Genomic DNA, 19,254 nt, shown 5'->3' on the forward strand with positions numbered 1-19,254 from the left:
AGATTCCCTAAAGTAAGAATGAAACATTCCAAGCATATTACTGAAAGTTGTTTTCGGTGTAAACATCTTAAATTTATAGAGCACTCTCAAGCGTTATTCAATATCTTATTTCTAAAGCTGTTAATAGTAACCAAAGAAACAGACTACACATTAGAGGCTACCACAATTTAACTCTCTTAGGGCAAATAATGGCCTCCTTGTCTTTTTCTCATCTTAGTTGTTTCCTGTTTGCCTGCAATGCAAGCAGGAAAGGGGGATTATGTGAGTAAATTTGGTTGTACACATTTTATCATCACAAATATATGTGACAAATTTATATATTACTACATATGAAAACTTATTTTCATAACAAATAAAAGATGTTCTAATCTATTAAGAACATACATCAGGCCGGGCATTGTGGCTCACGCCTGTAATCCTACCACTTTGGGAGGCTGAGACAGGCAGATCACCTGAGGTCAGGATTCAAAACCAGTCTAGCCAACATGGTGAAACCGTGTCTCTACTAAAAACACACATAAAAAAACTATCCAGGCATGGCGGCAGGTGCCTGTATTCCCAGCTACTTGGGAGGTTGAGGCAGGAGAATCACTTGAACCCAGAGACGGAGGTTGCAGTGAGCCGAGATCGCACCACTGCACTCCAACCTGGGCAACAGAGTGAGACTCCATCTCAAACAACCAACCAAAAAAGGAACATACATCGAGTAAAGACCAATTTTATGTTACAAACACATAATTGATTTGTAACAGTTCTAAAAATATAAATTGACAGGTTTTGAAAGGTTTCATTAGAATTATAACTATTTAATTAGAAAAGTAAAATTCAAGCACCAATACTGATTTGTAATCATTTTAATAATTATCAAGAACCAAAAAAGGGTAAAAATATCTAGCCCCTCCAAATAAGGAAACTAGCAAAAAACAAAAAGGGATAAATAAGCATTAGTAAATAAAAATAGGGACAAAATCGTCTTAGTGAATGTAAAAATTTAGCAAATAACAAAATCAGATGAAAACAAAAGATTAGATTCATTCAATTCATCTATGTATTAGAGAAATACTTGTTCTTCCGCTTATGGAATTACCTAAACAAAATGTTTTTGTATGTATCTGTCCATGCATTATATAATAAAATATTTTTTAAATTATCCATTGCTTTGTTACTATTAGTGTTTTGTTTTCTCTTTATTTGCACATATAAACCAGAGTTGACTGAAATCTAAATTCTTTGAAATCACTTCTCTTTTCCCTAAACAGAGAATATTAAGGAAAACAAAGACAGTGGATGAGTCTCCTAGGTGTCCAATGAGAGTGTGACCTTTCGCTGCTCTGAAATAGGTCAATAGTATGTCAAGGTTGAAGGATGAGTGGTGAGTAGTACAATAACACCATGACCAGATTAACTTCAGTCCCTCACCAGGGACTAATGCTATAGGCCAATTCCTTGCTTTTTCTCTTTGCTAAACGTAGGAGAGCTATAGGACAGGGGATTGGGGCACTCAAGTTATGGAGCAAAAAGTGGTTATATAAAGAAAGTATTCTCCATGTGAAAGAACAAGAGTAGGTTTTATTACTGGCTCACCAGTTTAGTTGAATGGTATGTGAACTTCTGGCTAGGTAAAGTAATTCTTTAAACCTTGATCCCTTTCTTATGGTAACATCATCCCTGATTTTGAGTAATTTTTTTAACTCATACGACTATAATTAAAATATTTTAATTCTCACCACAAAAACATAAGTATGTGAGATAATGCACATGTAAAATAGTTTTAGTCATTCCACAATGCATACATATATCAAAACATCATGTTGCACATCATATACACAATTTTTACTTGTCAATTTAAAAAATATTTAATTTAAAATATTTAAAAATAAAATCTAATTGAATCTGACCTACCAACCCCCAATCATGTATAACAAAGTCCACCATTAAAATCATAAATTACAGTGTCACAAAAATCATAATTGCTTTACTTTTAAATTCAGTTAATTTATCACGTAGCAGGAATGTTTTCTTTGGAAGTCTACATACCTTGGTTCATAAGCTCCGATGGGAATAGCTGCAAGGTCAAAAGGTCCAAATCTTTTTCCTATCTCTTCAAAAGCAGGGCAATAACCAGTATCTCCTGCAAAAAAAAATCTATTCCAAGGCCCCAAGACAGACCAGCTGCCCCATAGCACCTTGTTGTCATCCATTAGAGTCCTTTTACACCAGTGCTGGGAAGGTGTAAAAACAAAGGTGACCTTATCATGTCCGGGGACACAATTCTCCTCCCACCAGTCCAACTCAATCACATTCTCACAGCCACATTTTTGCATCCAGTCAAGGAGACCCAAAGGCACAAACCATCTCAACTCATTACCAAATCGCTCATTCAAAGCAATGACAGAATTGTAGTCCAGATGGTCATAGTGGTTGTGACTGATAAGGACCGCATCTATTGGAGGGAGTTCACTTATTGTGCATGGGGAACGACGAAATCGCTTTGGACCCATGTACTGCGATGGTGAAGCACGAGAGCTAAAGATGGGATCCGTGAGAAATATGAGCTCATCCATTTCCACCATTACCGTGGCATGTCCCAGCCATGTGACTCTTAAGCCAGCTTCCCTCACTCCAGCTTCTTCAGGGTTAGTGATAAAATATGGCTTAAGCACTGGGAGTTCTTTGTCAAGTTCCTTTGTGTATAAAGAAAGCAAGACAAAAGAGTAGTTAGAAAAAAAAGTATTATATCATCATAGTCCACATTTTGACCTAAATAATGGCAAGAAGAGCTATTTTCAGAGAACTACAGTCATTCAATAAACTTGCTACACTTTTGCTTTTTTCTTGAAAATGCATACTTCTTTCTGAATCTGACTTAATAATCATGATAATATGGTAATCTTCTTCCTCCCAAATGCAAAAGAGAAAATTAAATTTAAAACTTTGAGTGCTGCTAAATGTATTAATTTTTTAAAGGTTCTCTTCAGTAGTGCCAGAAGTAGACTGGCCTAGATGCAGTCATTTTTCTATTGCCATTCTACTCAGCTGATGTATTTGCTGCTAAAAACTGCCTTAAAAGCAGGTCAGTCCCTGGAAATAGTAAAGAAAGCTTATGACCATTTATTTGTAGCTCTTGGCTCTCAGACATGAATCATGAATCTGATATTTTTCTTTTTCTTTTTTTTTTTTTGTCTGAGACAGGCTCTCGCTCTGTTACCCAGGCTGGGGTGCAGTGGCATAATCAGAGCTCTCTACAGCCACAACCTCCCAGGGTCAAGTGATCATCCCACCTCAACCTCTCTGCTGGGATCACAGGCACACAGCACCACCATATCTAGCTAATTTTTTATTTTTTGTAGAGATAGGGTCTCATTATGTTGCCCAGATTGGTCTTGAACTCCTGGGCTCAAGCAATCATCCCGTCTTGCCCTCCCAAAGTGCTGGTATTATAGGCATGAGCCACTGTGCCTGGCCTGAATCTCACTTTCTGAGTACCTATAATTCAAAATGGAGCGCTGTGATGATTCCTGGACAAATCACAGTCATAAATTGTTTTCCTCATTCCTTACCTTTCTGATTTGCTACCATTAATCAAACCAACGTGAATATGATCCCTTCCTGTGAGAAGCTGATCACTGAGATAAGGGGGGCCGTAAATGGATATAAAACAATAACTATAACAAAGCGTGAAGAGTATTATTCCTTGGTTATTCTACATTTTATACTTGGATTAAGCTAGGCCAACAAAAAGTTGTAAGGTTGCAGCATCACAGTCCTGGCTTTTATAAAGCTCTTTTACTGAATTGTGCTCTGGTACCATGCTATATAGTTGCATGGAGGTCTCTCATAGGAAGCCACCTCATGAAACTCGCCATGTATGTGTTCAGGCTGCAGACTTGGTACCACCTCCACCTTCCTACTTACCCCAGAAACATTTCTCTCCCATCTCGTTTCAGGAAAAACTCTCCTTCTCCAGAGCACCTGGCTTTGTCATTTCTGTCACTGGGAAAACTCTTAAGATTTCATGCTACTTCTCTCTTTAACTAGGAAGTTCAGAGGAAAAGCTGAGGCCACCTGCAGCAATGTGCAGCACATGATGGAATGTGTATTTCTATATTAACTTTATTCTTGGCTTTATTTTTCTAGTCTAATAGTCCATTTTGCTCCTAGACTGGCTAGGTATAGTAATTCTATACCTCATCCATTTCTTTTTTTACTGCTTTATGTATGTTTGCAAGTTGCCACTAAATCAACTTTGAAAGGGTGTGGTACTGGAGAAGTAGTTAAAATACAGGTCATGTTATAGCCTGATAAGAAGGAATGAAGAGCCCAGTTGCCAAAGGCATCACAGACACAGTGACTTGTGTGAGTTCCTGAAGAATGATGAGAAACTCATGATGCAGAGAAAAGGAAGAAGGGCATTTCAAGTAGAGAAACTACCCAAGCAAAGGTACAGAGCCAAACAGGAATGTGGTGTTTGAGGGCAGGGGACAAACTAAATCTATAAAGATGGGAACACAGTAAGAGCCTTGAGTGTCACGCTTCACTCTAAGACAATGAGGAAGCACCTTTTTTTTTTTTTTTTTTTTGTAGAGACAGGGTGGGTTTTGCCATGTTGCCCAGGCTGGCGTCGAACTCCTGGGCTGAAGCGATCTGCTTCCCAAAATGCTAGGATTACAGGTGTGAGCCACCATGCCAGGCCTAGGAAGTATCTTTTTGCCCTCACACGTGCACACACACGTACACATGCATGCATGTGCACACGCGTGTGCACACACACACATACACACAGACATGACCCAATTATGTTTAGATAAAACAATTCTAGAGTCCAAATGATGGCATGGAGAGTGTCACAACAGTTGCCAGGATATGAAGAGATGAGGACCTGAGCAAAGGATACACCGGTAGACACAGACAAGAGAGGGCAGATGGGGAGATGCTGGTGAAGGGAAACTGAGAGGTCAATGGGAGAGTGAGTCTGAATGGGAAGAAGGCCTGGACAGGAAGAGAAGGAGCAGCACAGGTGGAGGACAAAAAGGTTTCTCTTAGCCACTCTAACCTTTAGTTTCCTCATCTGGAAAACAGGTGTAATAATTGTACCTAGCTTCATTCCTGTGAGGACAGAATTAGGAGTGGCTGGGACATAATAAGCACTCTACAAGTAGCCCAAAAGAAAAAGCAAGCAAGTTCCAACCCTTTTGCATTTCCGTGGAGCTACTAACCTAGTTAAGATGCTAAGAAATATTCAGACATTCAAAGCTCTCCAGATTGCTCAACTATCTGCCTGTCAACTCAATCCATGCACAAAAGCCACCTCAAAAACAGCCAACTTAAGGTATAACTTTAGTCTCCTCTGCTGCAAAATCTCCACTGGCTCTCTACTGCCTGACAAAGTCTGTCTCACCTCCTCAGCCCAGCAATGAGCTGCCCAGGGACTGCCCCAATTCTCTCGGGCTGTTTCATGCTCCTCTTCCACATGTGCTGTGCCCCACCTACATGGATACTGCTTCCCACTCCTAGACTGAGCTCAAGAACCCTGCACGGTACTCATCCCATTTCTCAGGTTAAATTACCTTCCCCCTTATCCCTTTGGACCATCTCTTGAGTCCCACAGCTAGAAGCACTCACTCCTGCCTCTCAAGTTCCATGTCCCCCTATTCACACATCTCCTCTGGATATTCTGGTTATATGTACACAGAATTTATCCCATGTCTTATGAAAGGTGGAATCATTCAGTGCTCAGTTTGATTAATGAAACACAGCATGTGCTCAACAAAATTTGTTGAATGGATGAGTAAATGAATGAATGTCAACTTTCAATCAGTTCTTAAATTTGGTAGTTAGGGTTAGAGAACAATGACATATGCCAAGAGGTATACTTATCCAGAATTAATGAGGAAAGGGAGACGGAATGAATATAAACTGAGTACCTACTACGTACTCGTACTTGGCATCATATCGGGCACATAATGATGATGAACTACCTAATGTATCAAGTACTTTAGCATAACACAAAACAAAATACTATTAACAATAGCTACTGTTTATGAAGTGCTTATTATGTGCTAGACACTGTACTAACTGCTACTGGCTACGACCACAACACTGGAAGTAGGTCCTATAAACCAGCTCCATTCTACAGGTAAGAACACAATGAATTAGGGAAGTTACAGCACTCAGGCGAGGTCACCCAGCCAGACCCACTGTAGTAAACCATACTTCCTCTCATTAAATCTCATTTAATAACATGTTTTTGTAAAAAGTAACAGCCTGGGGTCTAGGTTGGGAGAATAAGGGGATATGAATTTCAAAAGGACACAAGGAAACTTTTGGGGATAATATATATGTTCATTATCTTGATTGTGGTGATCTTTTCATGGGTATATACATATGTCAAAACTCATTAAATTATGCATTTTAAATATGTGAAGCCTATATCATGTTAATAAAACTATTTTTAAAAGTTTGAGGCTGGTGCTGTGGTACATGCCTGTAATCCCAACACTTCAGGAGGCCTAGGCTAGAAGACTGTTTGAGGCCAGTAGTTTGAGACCAGCAGGGCAACATAGTGAGATCCTGTCTCTATTTAAAAATAATAATAAATAATAATTAAAAAATAATAATAGACCAGGCACAGGGGCTCACGCCTGTAATCCCAGCACTTTGGGAGGCCAAGGCGGGTGGATCACCTGAGGTCAGGAGTTTGAGACCAGCCTGACCAACATGGAGAAACCCTGTCTCTACTAAAAATACAAAATTAGCCAGGCATGGTGGTGCATACCTGTAATCCCAGCTACTCGGAGGCTGAGGCAGGAGAACCGCTTGAACCCAGGAGGTGAAGGTTGCAGTGAGCCGAGATCACACCACTGCACTCCAGCCTGGGCAACAAGAGCAAAACTCCGTCTTAAAAAAAAAAAAAAAAAAGGAAGAAAGAAAAAGCATATAGAAAAAGGGGTGGGGAGAGGATGGACTCTTGTTTACTTGAGGAAACTAATCACTCACGTGGCATTTTCATGGCTAGATCAAGACTTTCTTGGCTGGTCTTCCTTTTTGAAAGCTGCAAAATGGAAAATCCCAAGACTCATAATTAACCAGTACACTAGTTAATGTTTTACTTTTCTCGGGAAAAGGGAAAAATACTAACGTTCATTCAATAGCTACTCTTTGCAAGGTGCTTTAGGTATACTGTGTCATCTAAATTTGTGAAGCAAATATTACTGCCATTTTACAGATGACCAGACCAAGGCAGACTGGGGTCACTAAGAAACTTGCCAAAGTCATGCAAGAGGTAAGTACCCAATCAGGAGTGAAATCTAGGTCTTCCTGACTCAAAAGACCTCTCTTTCACTAAGCCATGCTCCTTCGATGGCATAAATATTAACTTACATTAAAATTAAACAATGAAACTCATATCTTCTTAACATACTTACTATTTTAAGAGTATGTGTTTGTGTGTATTAATGAGACAAAAAGAAAGATGTGACTCAAATCCATTTAAACCATGTTTTTAAAATATCACTTTTAAAGAAGACAAGGTAATACTTTTCTTCCAACTGAAGGTACATTTTCACCATCTTAGAAAACTTTACTACTTATACTGTAATCTGCAACTCAGATTTTTTTAATTAAAAAATAACATTTTTCTTTTTCACATTTATAAGATATATGTGAACACTGAATAAAGATACATGTGTTACCAAAATAACTCCAATTCAATTCATTATTGATGCCAATGTTTGACATTTTTGCCATGTGTATTAAGAGTATAAGATCTATCAAAATGGCTTAGTATTTTTAAACTCCTTGATTATAAGAGAAAATGCTCTTAATATGTGGAAAATGCAGAAAAATATAAATAGTTGCCATCATTATATCAACGTGCAGATATTATAACCACTGTTAACATTATGATCTGTACTTGTAGTTCTATTTTATGAATGGTTGCAATCAGAGTATTCATATTTTCTAGTTTTATAAAAAAATTGTATATGGTAACATTTTCAGTCATCCCTACGACTCTATGAGACACAAGGTTTAAAAATGAAACAAACAGGGCCAGGTACAGTGGCTCATGCCTGTAATCCCAGCACTTTGGGAAGCCGAGGCGGGTGGATCACCTGAGGTCAGCAGTTCGAGACCAGCCTGGCCAAACATGGTGAAACCCCATCTCTACTAAAAATACAAAAAAAAATTAGCCAGGCGTGGTGGCAGGCGCCTATGGTCCCAGCTACTCACAAGGCTGAGGCAGGAGAATCACTTGAACCCGGGAGGCAGAGGTAGCAGTGAGCCAAGATGGCGCCAGTGCACTCCAGCCTGGGCAGAAAGAGTGAGACTCTGTCTCAAAAAAAAAAAATAAATAAATAATAATAATAATAAATAAAAACGAAACAAATTCTTGAGGAAATTTTTCAGAATGTAAATTGTTTTTGAATTGCTGAAATTTATTAAAATTGAAAGACATTGTTTAATTAATCTTCTCTGCCATGAAACTCCATCAGGCTGTGTACAAAAACCACCGGGAGGCTAAGGGTCACTACAGCCCGGGAGTTTGAGGCTGTAGTGAGCCTCAAAGGGCTACTGCACTCCAGCTTGGGTGACAGAGTGAGACCCTATCATATATGTGAAATATAAGCTGCATGCTTGCTTGCTTGCTATCTGTGGTCATTAAAAACCCTAGACGTCTTTAGGAAATCAGGTCTGCCTGCACTTCTCCAAGCATGAATTTTGAGTTCTTTGCTTCTTTAAAACTTGCTCCATGTGCACTGATGTCAAGCCGATTCTCTATACCTTTAAAAGGTCTCCAAAAATCTGCACTCAATCAACAGATAAAAACGTTACCAGTAATAAAACCATAAAGCTAGTCTAGACAAGTAAGATTCTATCATTTCAACTTCCAGGTTTCCGTTTAATGCCTATGTGCCAATGGCTGAAGTTAGGCTTGCTCTTTAGGACCTCAGCAGTTATTCTCATCCCTCCTTTGGGACACAACTGTCCATAAGTCACCATCAAAAGCCACACTGCATCTGCACCTAGCATCATTCCTCCCAGGGGCCAACTCCTCAGAATGCAATTTTTTTTGTTTTATTTTGTTTTTTGAGACAGGGTCTTGCTCTGTCACCCAGGCTGGAGTGTAGTGGCGTGATCTTGGCTCACTGCAACCTTTGCCTCCCAGGCTCAGGTGATTCTCCTGCCTCAGCCTCCCAAGTAGCTGGGATTACAGGCACACTCTATTGCACCTGGCTAATTTTTTGTATTTTATTTTATTTATTTATTTATTTTGGTAGAGATGGCATTTTGCTATGTTGCCCCGGCTGGTCTTGAACTCCTCAGCTCAAGCAATTCACCTGCCTCAGCCTCCTAAAGTGTGGGTATTATAGGCATGAGCCACTGCACCTGGCCATGTAATATTTTTAAAAAGATAAAACATAGAATAAATTTTCTTAAATTACAGAGAATTGATCCAGGAGGTCCAAAATAGAACTACTATAACTAATAGTCATTTTAGAATAAAAAGATGTAGGGAAGGACATTTTCAAAGATACAGACGAAATTTCCTAGAACTGAAGGAAATGGATTTTCAGACTGAAAGGGCCCACCACACACAGAGCACAATGAATAAATAAAGAACTACACATCATGGCAATTTTCAGAACACTGGTGCCAAAGAGAGGATTCTCAAAGTCTCTAGAGAGAAAACAAAGGGCCTGTTCAAAGGATCGAGAGTAAGGATGGCACTGAACCTCCCCATAGCCATACTAGAAATAAAGTTATGGAGGCAATACTCTCAAATTCTGAGAGAAAACTGTTTCTAAACAAAAATTCTATACCCAAACTATCAATTATGAGTGAGAATAAAGACATTTCAGACAAGCAAGATTTCAAAAAACTTACTTTCCATGTACCCTTTCTCAGGAAGTTCACTGAAAATATGCTCCACCAAAATGAGAAAATGACACAGAAAGAGGAACAAGTGGGATGCAGATAATAAGGGCTACCATAGAAGACACAAGGCAGCCCAGGAGGCTGGTGAAGGGTGCCCTAGAATGGAAGTCGGCAGAGACCCTGGGAAGGCATCAGCTCAGACTACAGCCCAGTGCTGAACGACCACCTGAGAGTCTTTCCCTCAGGAAAATGGCATTGAGAGGCCATAGGAGGCAGGGAAATAATCGTCATAAATACACAGAAAGTCAAGCAGATGAAAGAGATGTTGTTAACATGGCAGAGGGAGAGGTATATAAGGAAAGGAGACACAGCCATAGTACTTACTTCGTTCACCAATGAAAAATACTGATATACTCAGTGTAAACCATGAAATCAACTTAACCTAAAACTGTGATCTATCTATTCTAACAGAATAGGAGGAGGCCAAGTAGAATCATCTTAAGTAAAACTAGTACATTTAAAGGCTAGGAACCTAGAGTCAACTTTTCAAGGTCTGGAAAGGTCATCTGAAGCTCCCTTTCACAGCTTTGGCAGCCTTATCCAACGGTTAAAAGCCAAGCACTCTAGGCCATGCCTTCACCCTCATGATCCATATTCCACACATGTACCAGGCTACTACCTTGCAGAGCATGTAATACACTGTCTCACCTTCATGACCTTGTTCATGCCATCATCTACCTGGAAAATCACTGTCAAAATACTTTTTAGTTGTCTAGGCCCAGCTGAAATATTCACCTCCTCTGTGAAGCCATCTCCAGCTCTGCCTGTCAGCATCACATTCTTTCTTGTACCTCTAAAGCACTCTGTTCCTACCTCTAGTTGCCACCAGATCAGGGTTGGTTATTCCTATATGTACTCTGTTACTGAATGATGAACTTTAGGGCCTAGGTTACACCTATCCACTTTATCTCCTCAGACCTAATTCTATGCCTTATGATATATAAGGGCTCAAATAACTAGAGTGTCATATATGAAGAGCAAATATAAAGCACTCAAAAAAGCCAAGCGCTACCTCTTTAGAACTTGGAACACTGCTGTGATCTTTCTCCATTATCAGCCATCTGAGAACATGTGGAATAGAGTGGTTTTTCCATGTTGGCCACGGATTCACAAATCTCCCATCTTTTCCTTTCTTGGATTTAGTTACATCTTCTTCTAGCCTATAATCCAGTTTGAAGCTTTTCCTAGAAAACCTAGAAGAATCACTTCCTCCGGAATTCCGTGCTGAATTTTGACGTTTTCTTACTGCTTCTTTAGGATATTGGCTGCTTGTCATCAGAGACTGGTTGCTTTCATTTTCATCCATGTCCTTTGGTGAAGAACTAAAAAAAACAAGGGGGAAAAATACTGAGTTGAACGTAAAGGCATTCAAACATAACACAAGGTACTATTTGTTAGCCAATAAAAATTTCTCTAAACTTATAAAAATATTATGTCTGTATTAGCTGAAACTTTCTTCTTGCAAGGCACAATTTTAGAATACAGTATCACTTCTTGCTAAATAAGAAAGATGTGCCAGGCGCAGTGGCTCACACCTGTAATCCCAGCACTTTGGAAGGCCGAGGCGGACGGATCACCTCAGGTCGGGAGTTCGAGACCAGCCTGACCAACATGGAGAAAGCCCATCTCTACCAAAAATACAAAATTAGCCAGGCATGGTGGCACATGCCTGTAATCCCAGCTACTCAGGAGGCTGAGGCAGGAGAATCGCTTGAACCCTGGAGGTGGAGGTTGTGGTGAGCTGAGATCACGCCATTGCACACACACACAAAAAAAAAACCACGAAAGAAAGAAGGATGTTTGCTTTACCTATTAACATAACTGCCAAGCCCTTAAAAAATCCTTTATCTCCTGTAATCCAAAACAACATATTTCCCCAGCCAGCATGTAAGCATATTAAATTTTCCATTTCAATGACATTCTGTAGAATAAATTAATGCATCTTCATGAATCTATAATATTTTCATCCATGTATTTAGAAAATAGTATTGTTAACAATGCATAGTAAGGAATGCTTCAGTTCCTTGAGGGAATTTAGTAATTCAAGCAAGTCGAATATATACACCACTAGGCTTAGTCATATGTACACTGAAGATATTCTGTAACCAACGCCCCCAGAAAGTACAGCCAGTCCAAATCCCTGGAAAGGAGATAACACATTAACTGAGAGACATTTCAATAATGTATTTAACTGATCAATAAAATACATTTAAATATATCAGAACTGCCAAGTCAGTGAGTATGTATCCTAGCTATACGACCTTGAGCCAGTTTCCCACCCTCTCTGTACCCTGATTTCCTCATCTATAAAATGGAGAGAACATTACTTGCCTCCTAGGTTTATTAAGAAGACCTGTAATACAAGTAAGGAAACTGGAAACATAGTAACACACACATAAACCCACCATCACAGCTCAATCAATGTCAGCTGTTGCTGCTGACCTTGTTATTCCTGCTACTACTGCTACTGCTTAACTCAAGGCATTAAAATCGCTGATTTTGACCTATACAGGACTCCAGATACACAAAAGTGGTAAGTAAAGTATCTGCCATGAATTTCATTTCTTTCTTATTCTGTTAAACATTTGCTTTCTGTTTCATTAGTTTAAATACAATGCACACACATAGCACATTTTATAAGTGGAAATAAGGAAATGAGCACAGTAACAGAAAGCCAAATATTATTTTTATGGCTACAATAGTGTTTAAATGGAAATACTGCCCCAGAAAGAAAGGGAAAAAACACAAACTGTAGGATGAACACGTACACAGAACCAAAACTTTTTTTCCAAACTGTCTAGAGTAAGCAGTCTGTAATCTAGAGAAGAATCACTGTGAAGAAAAGAAACCCCAGCTGACTAAAGCTAAAGCACACGCTGTTGCTCAGCCATCGCTGTGTGTGTGAGAGCTCAAGAGTTAAGAGTCTAACAAGATTTATACTTGGGGCAAATAGCTTACCCTTTCTCATCCTCCATTTTCTCCCGGTAAACTATCGACCTACCTGTGGAGGTTTCTCTGAAAGGATCAAATGGCACAGGTACATAAGGTACTTGGCACTCACAAATGCTCATTCTTTTCCCTAAACTTGTTAACCGGCCATACATCTAAATTGTTTATTTTTTTTATTTTTGAGACAGGGTCTCACTGTCACCCAGGCTGGAATACAATGGCTCAATCACGGCTCATTGCAGCCTCAACCTCCCCGGGCTCAGGGTATCCTCCCACCTCAGCCTCCCAAGTAGCTGGGACCACAGGTGTGTGCCACCATGCCTGGCTAACTTTTTTATTTTTTAGTAGAGATGGGGTTTCACCGTGTTACCCAGGCTGACCTGGAACTTCTGGGCTCAAGCAATCTGCTTGCCTCCTCGGACTCACAAAGTGCTAGGATTATAGCTAAATTCTTTAAGTTATTCTAGAACTTAAAGTGGTCTCGGAGAGTAAGCTCTCATAGAATCACATTTTCTGGGTTATAATTAAGTTCAGGCCAAGGACTTTACAAAGAGCAGAAACAATGACCATCCAGCTGAACCTCATTTCATTTAACAGATGAAAATGTACAAGTTTAGAGAGTTTAAGTTACTTCTCAAAAAGATAATATGTCCAACAGATGGCAGAGGTGACCTCATGCTACTCCTTGTCATGATAAAACAGCTTATGAGATACCTGTATTTGTCATATACATATACATATGTATGTATATATACACACATATATATCATAATTCTACCAAATACATTAATAAATGTTTGGCTCGTTGTTTTAAACAATGAAGGGATAAGGGAGAAAGGAAAAAAGGACATTTTGATTCAAAGACCACAAAGACAACATCAAAATAGGGTTTTGAACAAAATCTAGTGGTCTAATGTATCTAGGACATAAAAAGCAAGGAAGAGCCAGGCGCAGTGGCTCATGCCTATAATTCCAGCACTTTAGGAGGCCAAGGCAGATGACTCACCTGAGATCAGGAGTTGAAGATTGGCCTGGCCAACATGGTGAAACCCTGTCTCTACTAAAAACACAAAAATTAGCCGGGCGTGGTGGACCTGTGCCTGTAATCTCAGCTACTCAGGAGGCTGAGGCAGGAGAATCACTTGAACCCTAGAGGCAGAGGTTGCAGTGAGCCGAGATTGCGCTGTTGCACTCCAGCCTGGGCGACAGTGAGACTCTGTCTCAAGGGAAAAAAAAAAAAAAAAAGCAAGGAAGGTTTATGAAAGTCGAGACTATAAAGGGTTAAAAGATTAGACAGTAAAGATGGGACTAGATTGTAGTAAAGACGGACTCCCTCTAAGGAGGTTGGGCTACACTGCAAGCAATGGGGAAACACTGAACACACTTAAAAGGCTGTGTACTTAAGGGCTGGGCACAGTGGCTCACGCATGTAATCACAGCCATTTGGGAGGCCGAGGCGAGTGGATCACGAGGTCAGGAGTTCGAGACTAGCCTGGCCAACACAGTGAAGGCTCGTCTCTACTAAAAATTCAAAAATTAGTTGGGCATGGTGGTGCGCGCCTGTAGTCACAGCTACTTGGGAGCCTGAGGCAGGAGAATTGCTTGAACCCAGGAGGCGGAGGCTGCGGAGACTCCGTCTAAAAAAAAAATGGTGTACTTAGGGAAGACAACTCTGGTAGCAGGATTAAAAACAAAGGAAGTGGCTAAAAACTGGAGCTTGGGAGATGGATGGAACGAAAACAGAAGAAGCCTAGAACACCCAATAACACTGAACCACCATGCCACATGTTTCACATATTTCATTTAAACTCATGCTCCTAGCAGACCCTCAAGGTAGGTATCATAATCCCCACTTTTTAACAGTGAATAGCAACCCAGTCAAAAGATGAGGAGGCAGTGCAATGAGAAGAGAAAAAGCAGAATAAATCCAAGAGACAATAAAGAAAATGAATCAATAAGACTTGAGAGTACTTGGATAGTCACACATTTTGGACTTTGTAGGGCTGGTTGGTCGGGAGGAGAGTGGGAAGAGTCAGAAATGGCAGCACCACTAATCAAGGTGGATTGTGACCCAGTGAGTTTGAGAAGGGTTTGAGGTCATGAGAAAGCAAGAACCCAAGAGAAAGTCCTCATTGACACCCAAAGGAAATGGATTCAGGCTGCTTTAGGGGCAAAAAAAAAAAAAAAAAAAATTAGCCCACTGTGGTGTTGCAAGCCTGTATGTAGTCCCAGCTACTCAGGAGCTGACGGGGAGGATCACTTGAGCCCAGGAAGTTGAGGCTGCAGTGAGCTGTTATCATGCCACTGCACTCCAGCCTGGGCAACAGAGCGAGACTCTGTCTCAAAAAAAGAAAGAAAGAAAAGAAACAAAAAGAAGATAAAAGAAAAAATTGGTGCAGTGATCTTTCTTCTCGCTAAATAATAAGCTTTTTCAAAGTTGTCTATTCACACGACCTCCATTTCCTCACCTCCCATCCACTCAGTCTTTCACCCCAATCAATCTATGGAAACAGGTCTCATTACCAAATAGCCATCCTCTCCTAACAAACCCCCTCCCTTAACACACACAAAGTCCAGTTTTCAGAAATGCTCTTTAAAAAACAAAAAACAAAAAAATCTGATACAAACAAAACAAAACGAAAAAACCTCCAAAGGGTTTCTTGAGGGCAAAGGTCAGCAAGATGGTTCACAGGGTCTGTGTTTCTAACCCTACCCACACTCTCCACACTCTCTTCTGCTCCATAAACATGGCCTGAAACTATTTCCTCAGATGTATCATGTACCCATTTCAGGGAGACCAACTGCCACGCTGTAATATCCTTGGGGTATGGGGAAATGTATAGTCACAGGATTATGGATTGCCATCCATGACAGATGTTAAAGCAATACAAAATGATGAAACTATGAAGCACCATTTCACACGATGCACTGTTGAAAGGGCAAGAAAGAGCAGAAGCACGTAAAACCTGAGCCTTGAAACTCTGGACTGGTTTTTCTGGAGGAAAAATACTCAAAGCCTATTTGGTGAATGTGCAAAATGACAAGCTCTGCCAACAGGTGCTCCAGTGACAAAGGAGCCTCAGCCTGAGAGTGGGTCGCACAAGAACGCTCCTCATCCCCAGTGTCTTCTGGGCACTCAGTAGAGGACACAGCAACAATCTCGCAACAGTCATCCTCAAACACCACAGATAAAATGACAGAAAAACTAGGAATGAGGAAGAGTGGGTTGTCTGTATGGTCCTGTGTTAACTAGCTTTGAGCTTTTCAAGCTTGACAAACCCCTTAACATATCTAGCTGGAGTTTCTGTAATTAAATGTGGCAAATTTCAAACTATTGCTTGTTATGTAACTGTTTCCAAAATTAACAATGTAAATGAAAATAATCCACCCTTGATTTCAGGCCAACACCAACTGAAAGTAGATGTGTACATGAATACACATAAATTGTAAACAACCTGTGTTTCAAAAAGTGCTTTAAAACTTGATAAAGATTTTTCCATTGTACTGATTTTGATTCAATTTAAGATCCATGAATTCTGAAAGAGCAATCTAAACAAATAAGTAATAAATAAATAAAAATACCATGAATTGTAAGGCACCCTGATGTGTCATGTGCCACTAACGAAGTAAAAATGTTATCAATTATAGTTAGGTCACACGTTATACATGACATATACTGATATCAGTGGTGTTAAAATGTGAATAAAATGTCTATCTCAAAATGGATGAAATATAGCATTTTGTGTTGAAAAATAAATATGTTGGGACAGGAGTGAAAACACTGCTTTTGGTAATTAAATATAATCAGAAGCATAATTAATTTGCTCATCCTCTTTCCCTCTGTGAACAACAGCTAGTTATAAACATACCAAATGCTAAATTTGTTCTAGAAAACTAGAATCCAGAAGAAAATTTAAAGGTAACAAACCCCTGTGACAGGTGATAAATATAAAATACAAATGTTCTAGCCAGGCACGGTGGCTCATGCCTGTAATCCCAGCACTTTGGCAGGCCGAGGCAGGTGGATCACCTCAGGTCGGGAGTTCGAGACCAGCCTGGCCAACATGGTGAAACCCCATCTCTACTAAAAATACAAAAATTAGCTAGGCATGGTGGTGTATGCCTATAGTCCCAGCTACTCAGGTGGCTAAGGCAGGAGAATCGCTTGAACCCAGGAGGCAGAGGTTGCAGTGAGCAAAGATTCCAGCCTGAGCAACAGAGTGAGACTCCGTCTCAAAATAAATAAATAAAAATAAAAAATAAAACAAATGTTCTTTTTTAAAGAACAATGTATTACAAAAAGGACAACATAAATTCCATCTAGTAATTATCAAGGACATGCTCTACAGCTTTTGAAGATTAATTGCCTATTTAACAGCAGAAGGACTTACCCCTATGTCTCCAACCAAAGAGAGGTCTGAGCTGTGACATTTGGTGAAGACAAGTCAGCCAAGTACAAATATTTTCTCTCAATAACTGCACACATTGGTAAAATGCTTTCAAAAAATAAGAATTCTCTATTTCAAAAGCAAATGTTTCATGCTTTCTTTTTTCAACATTTAAGATTTGCCAACTGCCTAGAATTGAATGCACTGCTTTATCATGTAAAAAGCTAAAGAAAAAAATCACAGTAGTACAACATACATTTGGGATTTCAACATACTCATAAATTATGAAGCGGCAAATCATTCCCAGAGTAGACATTTAATAAATACTAATTGAGTTCCTGTCCATTATGTAACAACAAAGATGCTGACGTTAAATCTGGGAAGTATTCAGAAGTGTATTTTCAGATATCTCTGACTAAATAACATTAAACTTAACAATTCTGTATTTGTTCTCCTTATCCTTATTGAAGAGAAAGGGCCCTTTTGATACAATGCTAGATAACATGGCTAATGAAACTATGTCAATTCACTGAAATATCTGCAAAGGGCTTCAGTGGGGGTAAAATTAAACTGTTCCCATCCTTCACATTCAATAAGATTCCAGGCAATACTGGTATTACTCCCAGAGGCATTTAGGGAACCAGTGGGAGGGCAGATACGTCCAAGCACAGGAAGTACACTGGATAATAAGAGGGAGAATGTTCTGTGGGAGGTATGTATACAACATTCATCAACCAAAAAAGTACTGCACTGTTATCACTAAACTTCATTCTTACCACACTTTATTGACCTAGCAAAACAACAAGTTTTGCTAAGAAGCTAAAAGAAAACAAAGCAAACAGAAGCTTAATATAGAGGACCTGAGAGTATGACAACATTTAATAACAATTATTGCATCAAAAATAGAATGTACACTCATAATATACATTTAGATATATGTACATATAAATCTCTATATATATCACCAAATAATTTATCTTCACAAGAGTGGAAAGAACACTAGTTAGGAGTCAGAAAAACGACTCCAGTTCTACTATTAACTAGAGATATTAGATTGCGGGGAGTAACTCAGCCTCTCTAAACTTGGGCTTACTCATCTGTTCAATAAAGATGGTAACTCCTAAATGTCACTTTAAATGTCTGTTAGTCATTCAAGGAGACCATGAGTTAGCACTTCAAAGTGCTATACATATGGAAATTGCTGGCTAGTTGTGGTGCCTCATGCCTGTAATCCCAATACTTTGGGAGGCCAAGGAAAAGAATTCGAGACCAGCCTGGCCAACATGGCAAAACCCTATTAAAAAAAAAAAATTAGCCAAGAGTGGTGGTGCACGCCTGTAATCCCAGCTACTCGGGAGGTTGAGGCAGGAGAATCACTTGAACCCAGGAGGTGGAGGTTGCAGTGGGCTGAGATCGTGCCACTGCACTCCAGCCTGGGTGACAGAGTGAGACTCCACCTCAAAAAAAAAATGCAAATTGTTGAGGCCGGGAGCAGTGGCTCACACCTGTAATCCTAGCACTTTAGAAGGACGAGGTGGGCAGACTGCCTGAGCTCAGGAGTTCGAGAACAGCCTGGCTAACATGGCGAAACCCCGTCTCTACTAAAAAAAAAAAAAAAAATACAAAAAGAAATTATCTGTGTATGGCAGCCCAAACCTGTAGTCCTAGCTACTTGGGAGGCTGAGGCAGGAGAATCACTTGAACCTGGAGGCAGAGGTTGCAGTGAGCCAAGATTGCACCACTGCCCTCCAGTCTGGGCGACAGAGCAAGACTCTGTCTCACAAAACAAAAAAAAAAAAAAAAAAAAAAATTTAAATTGAAGAGTAAAGAATATATGATAAATAGGACCTTTTGATCCAACTGAGTTGTTTTTCAGGTGAAAGATAAAACATTCTAGAATTTCATATGGCTTTAAAAGCCTAAGTTGCTGAATTTTTTTCATTTTTCTTTCCTTAATTTTACGTAACTATAAAAGTACGTT

At 39.7% G+C, this 19,254-nt stretch overlaps 1 protein-coding gene across 9 annotated transcripts in view; it reads right to left on the bottom strand.

Annotated features, from left to right (window-relative positions):
- The window catches only part of NAPEPLD (N-acyl phosphatidylethanolamine phospholipase D), a 53,313-nt gene that overhangs the window by 18,153 nt on the left and 15,906 nt on the right, over positions 1–19,254 (bottom strand). For 7 of the 9 annotated variants that reach the window (XM_063725474.1, XM_009243083.4, XM_054558861.2 and 4 more), the window contains 2 exon segments: positions 10,949–11,258; positions 2,038–2,684 (listed from right to left, as the gene is read on the bottom strand). In XM_063725474.1, coding sequence (XP_063581544.1) covers positions 2,038–2,684; positions 10,949–11,258 — 957 coding nt within the window. 9 annotated transcript variants of the gene reach the window in all.

This window comes from Pongo abelii, chromosome 6 (genome assembly GCF_028885655.2).
Source record: "Pongo abelii isolate AG06213 chromosome 6, NHGRI_mPonAbe1-v2.0_pri, whole genome shotgun sequence".
In the NCBI taxonomy this organism is placed as follows: Eukaryota; Metazoa; Chordata; class Mammalia; order Primates; family Hominidae; genus Pongo; species Pongo abelii.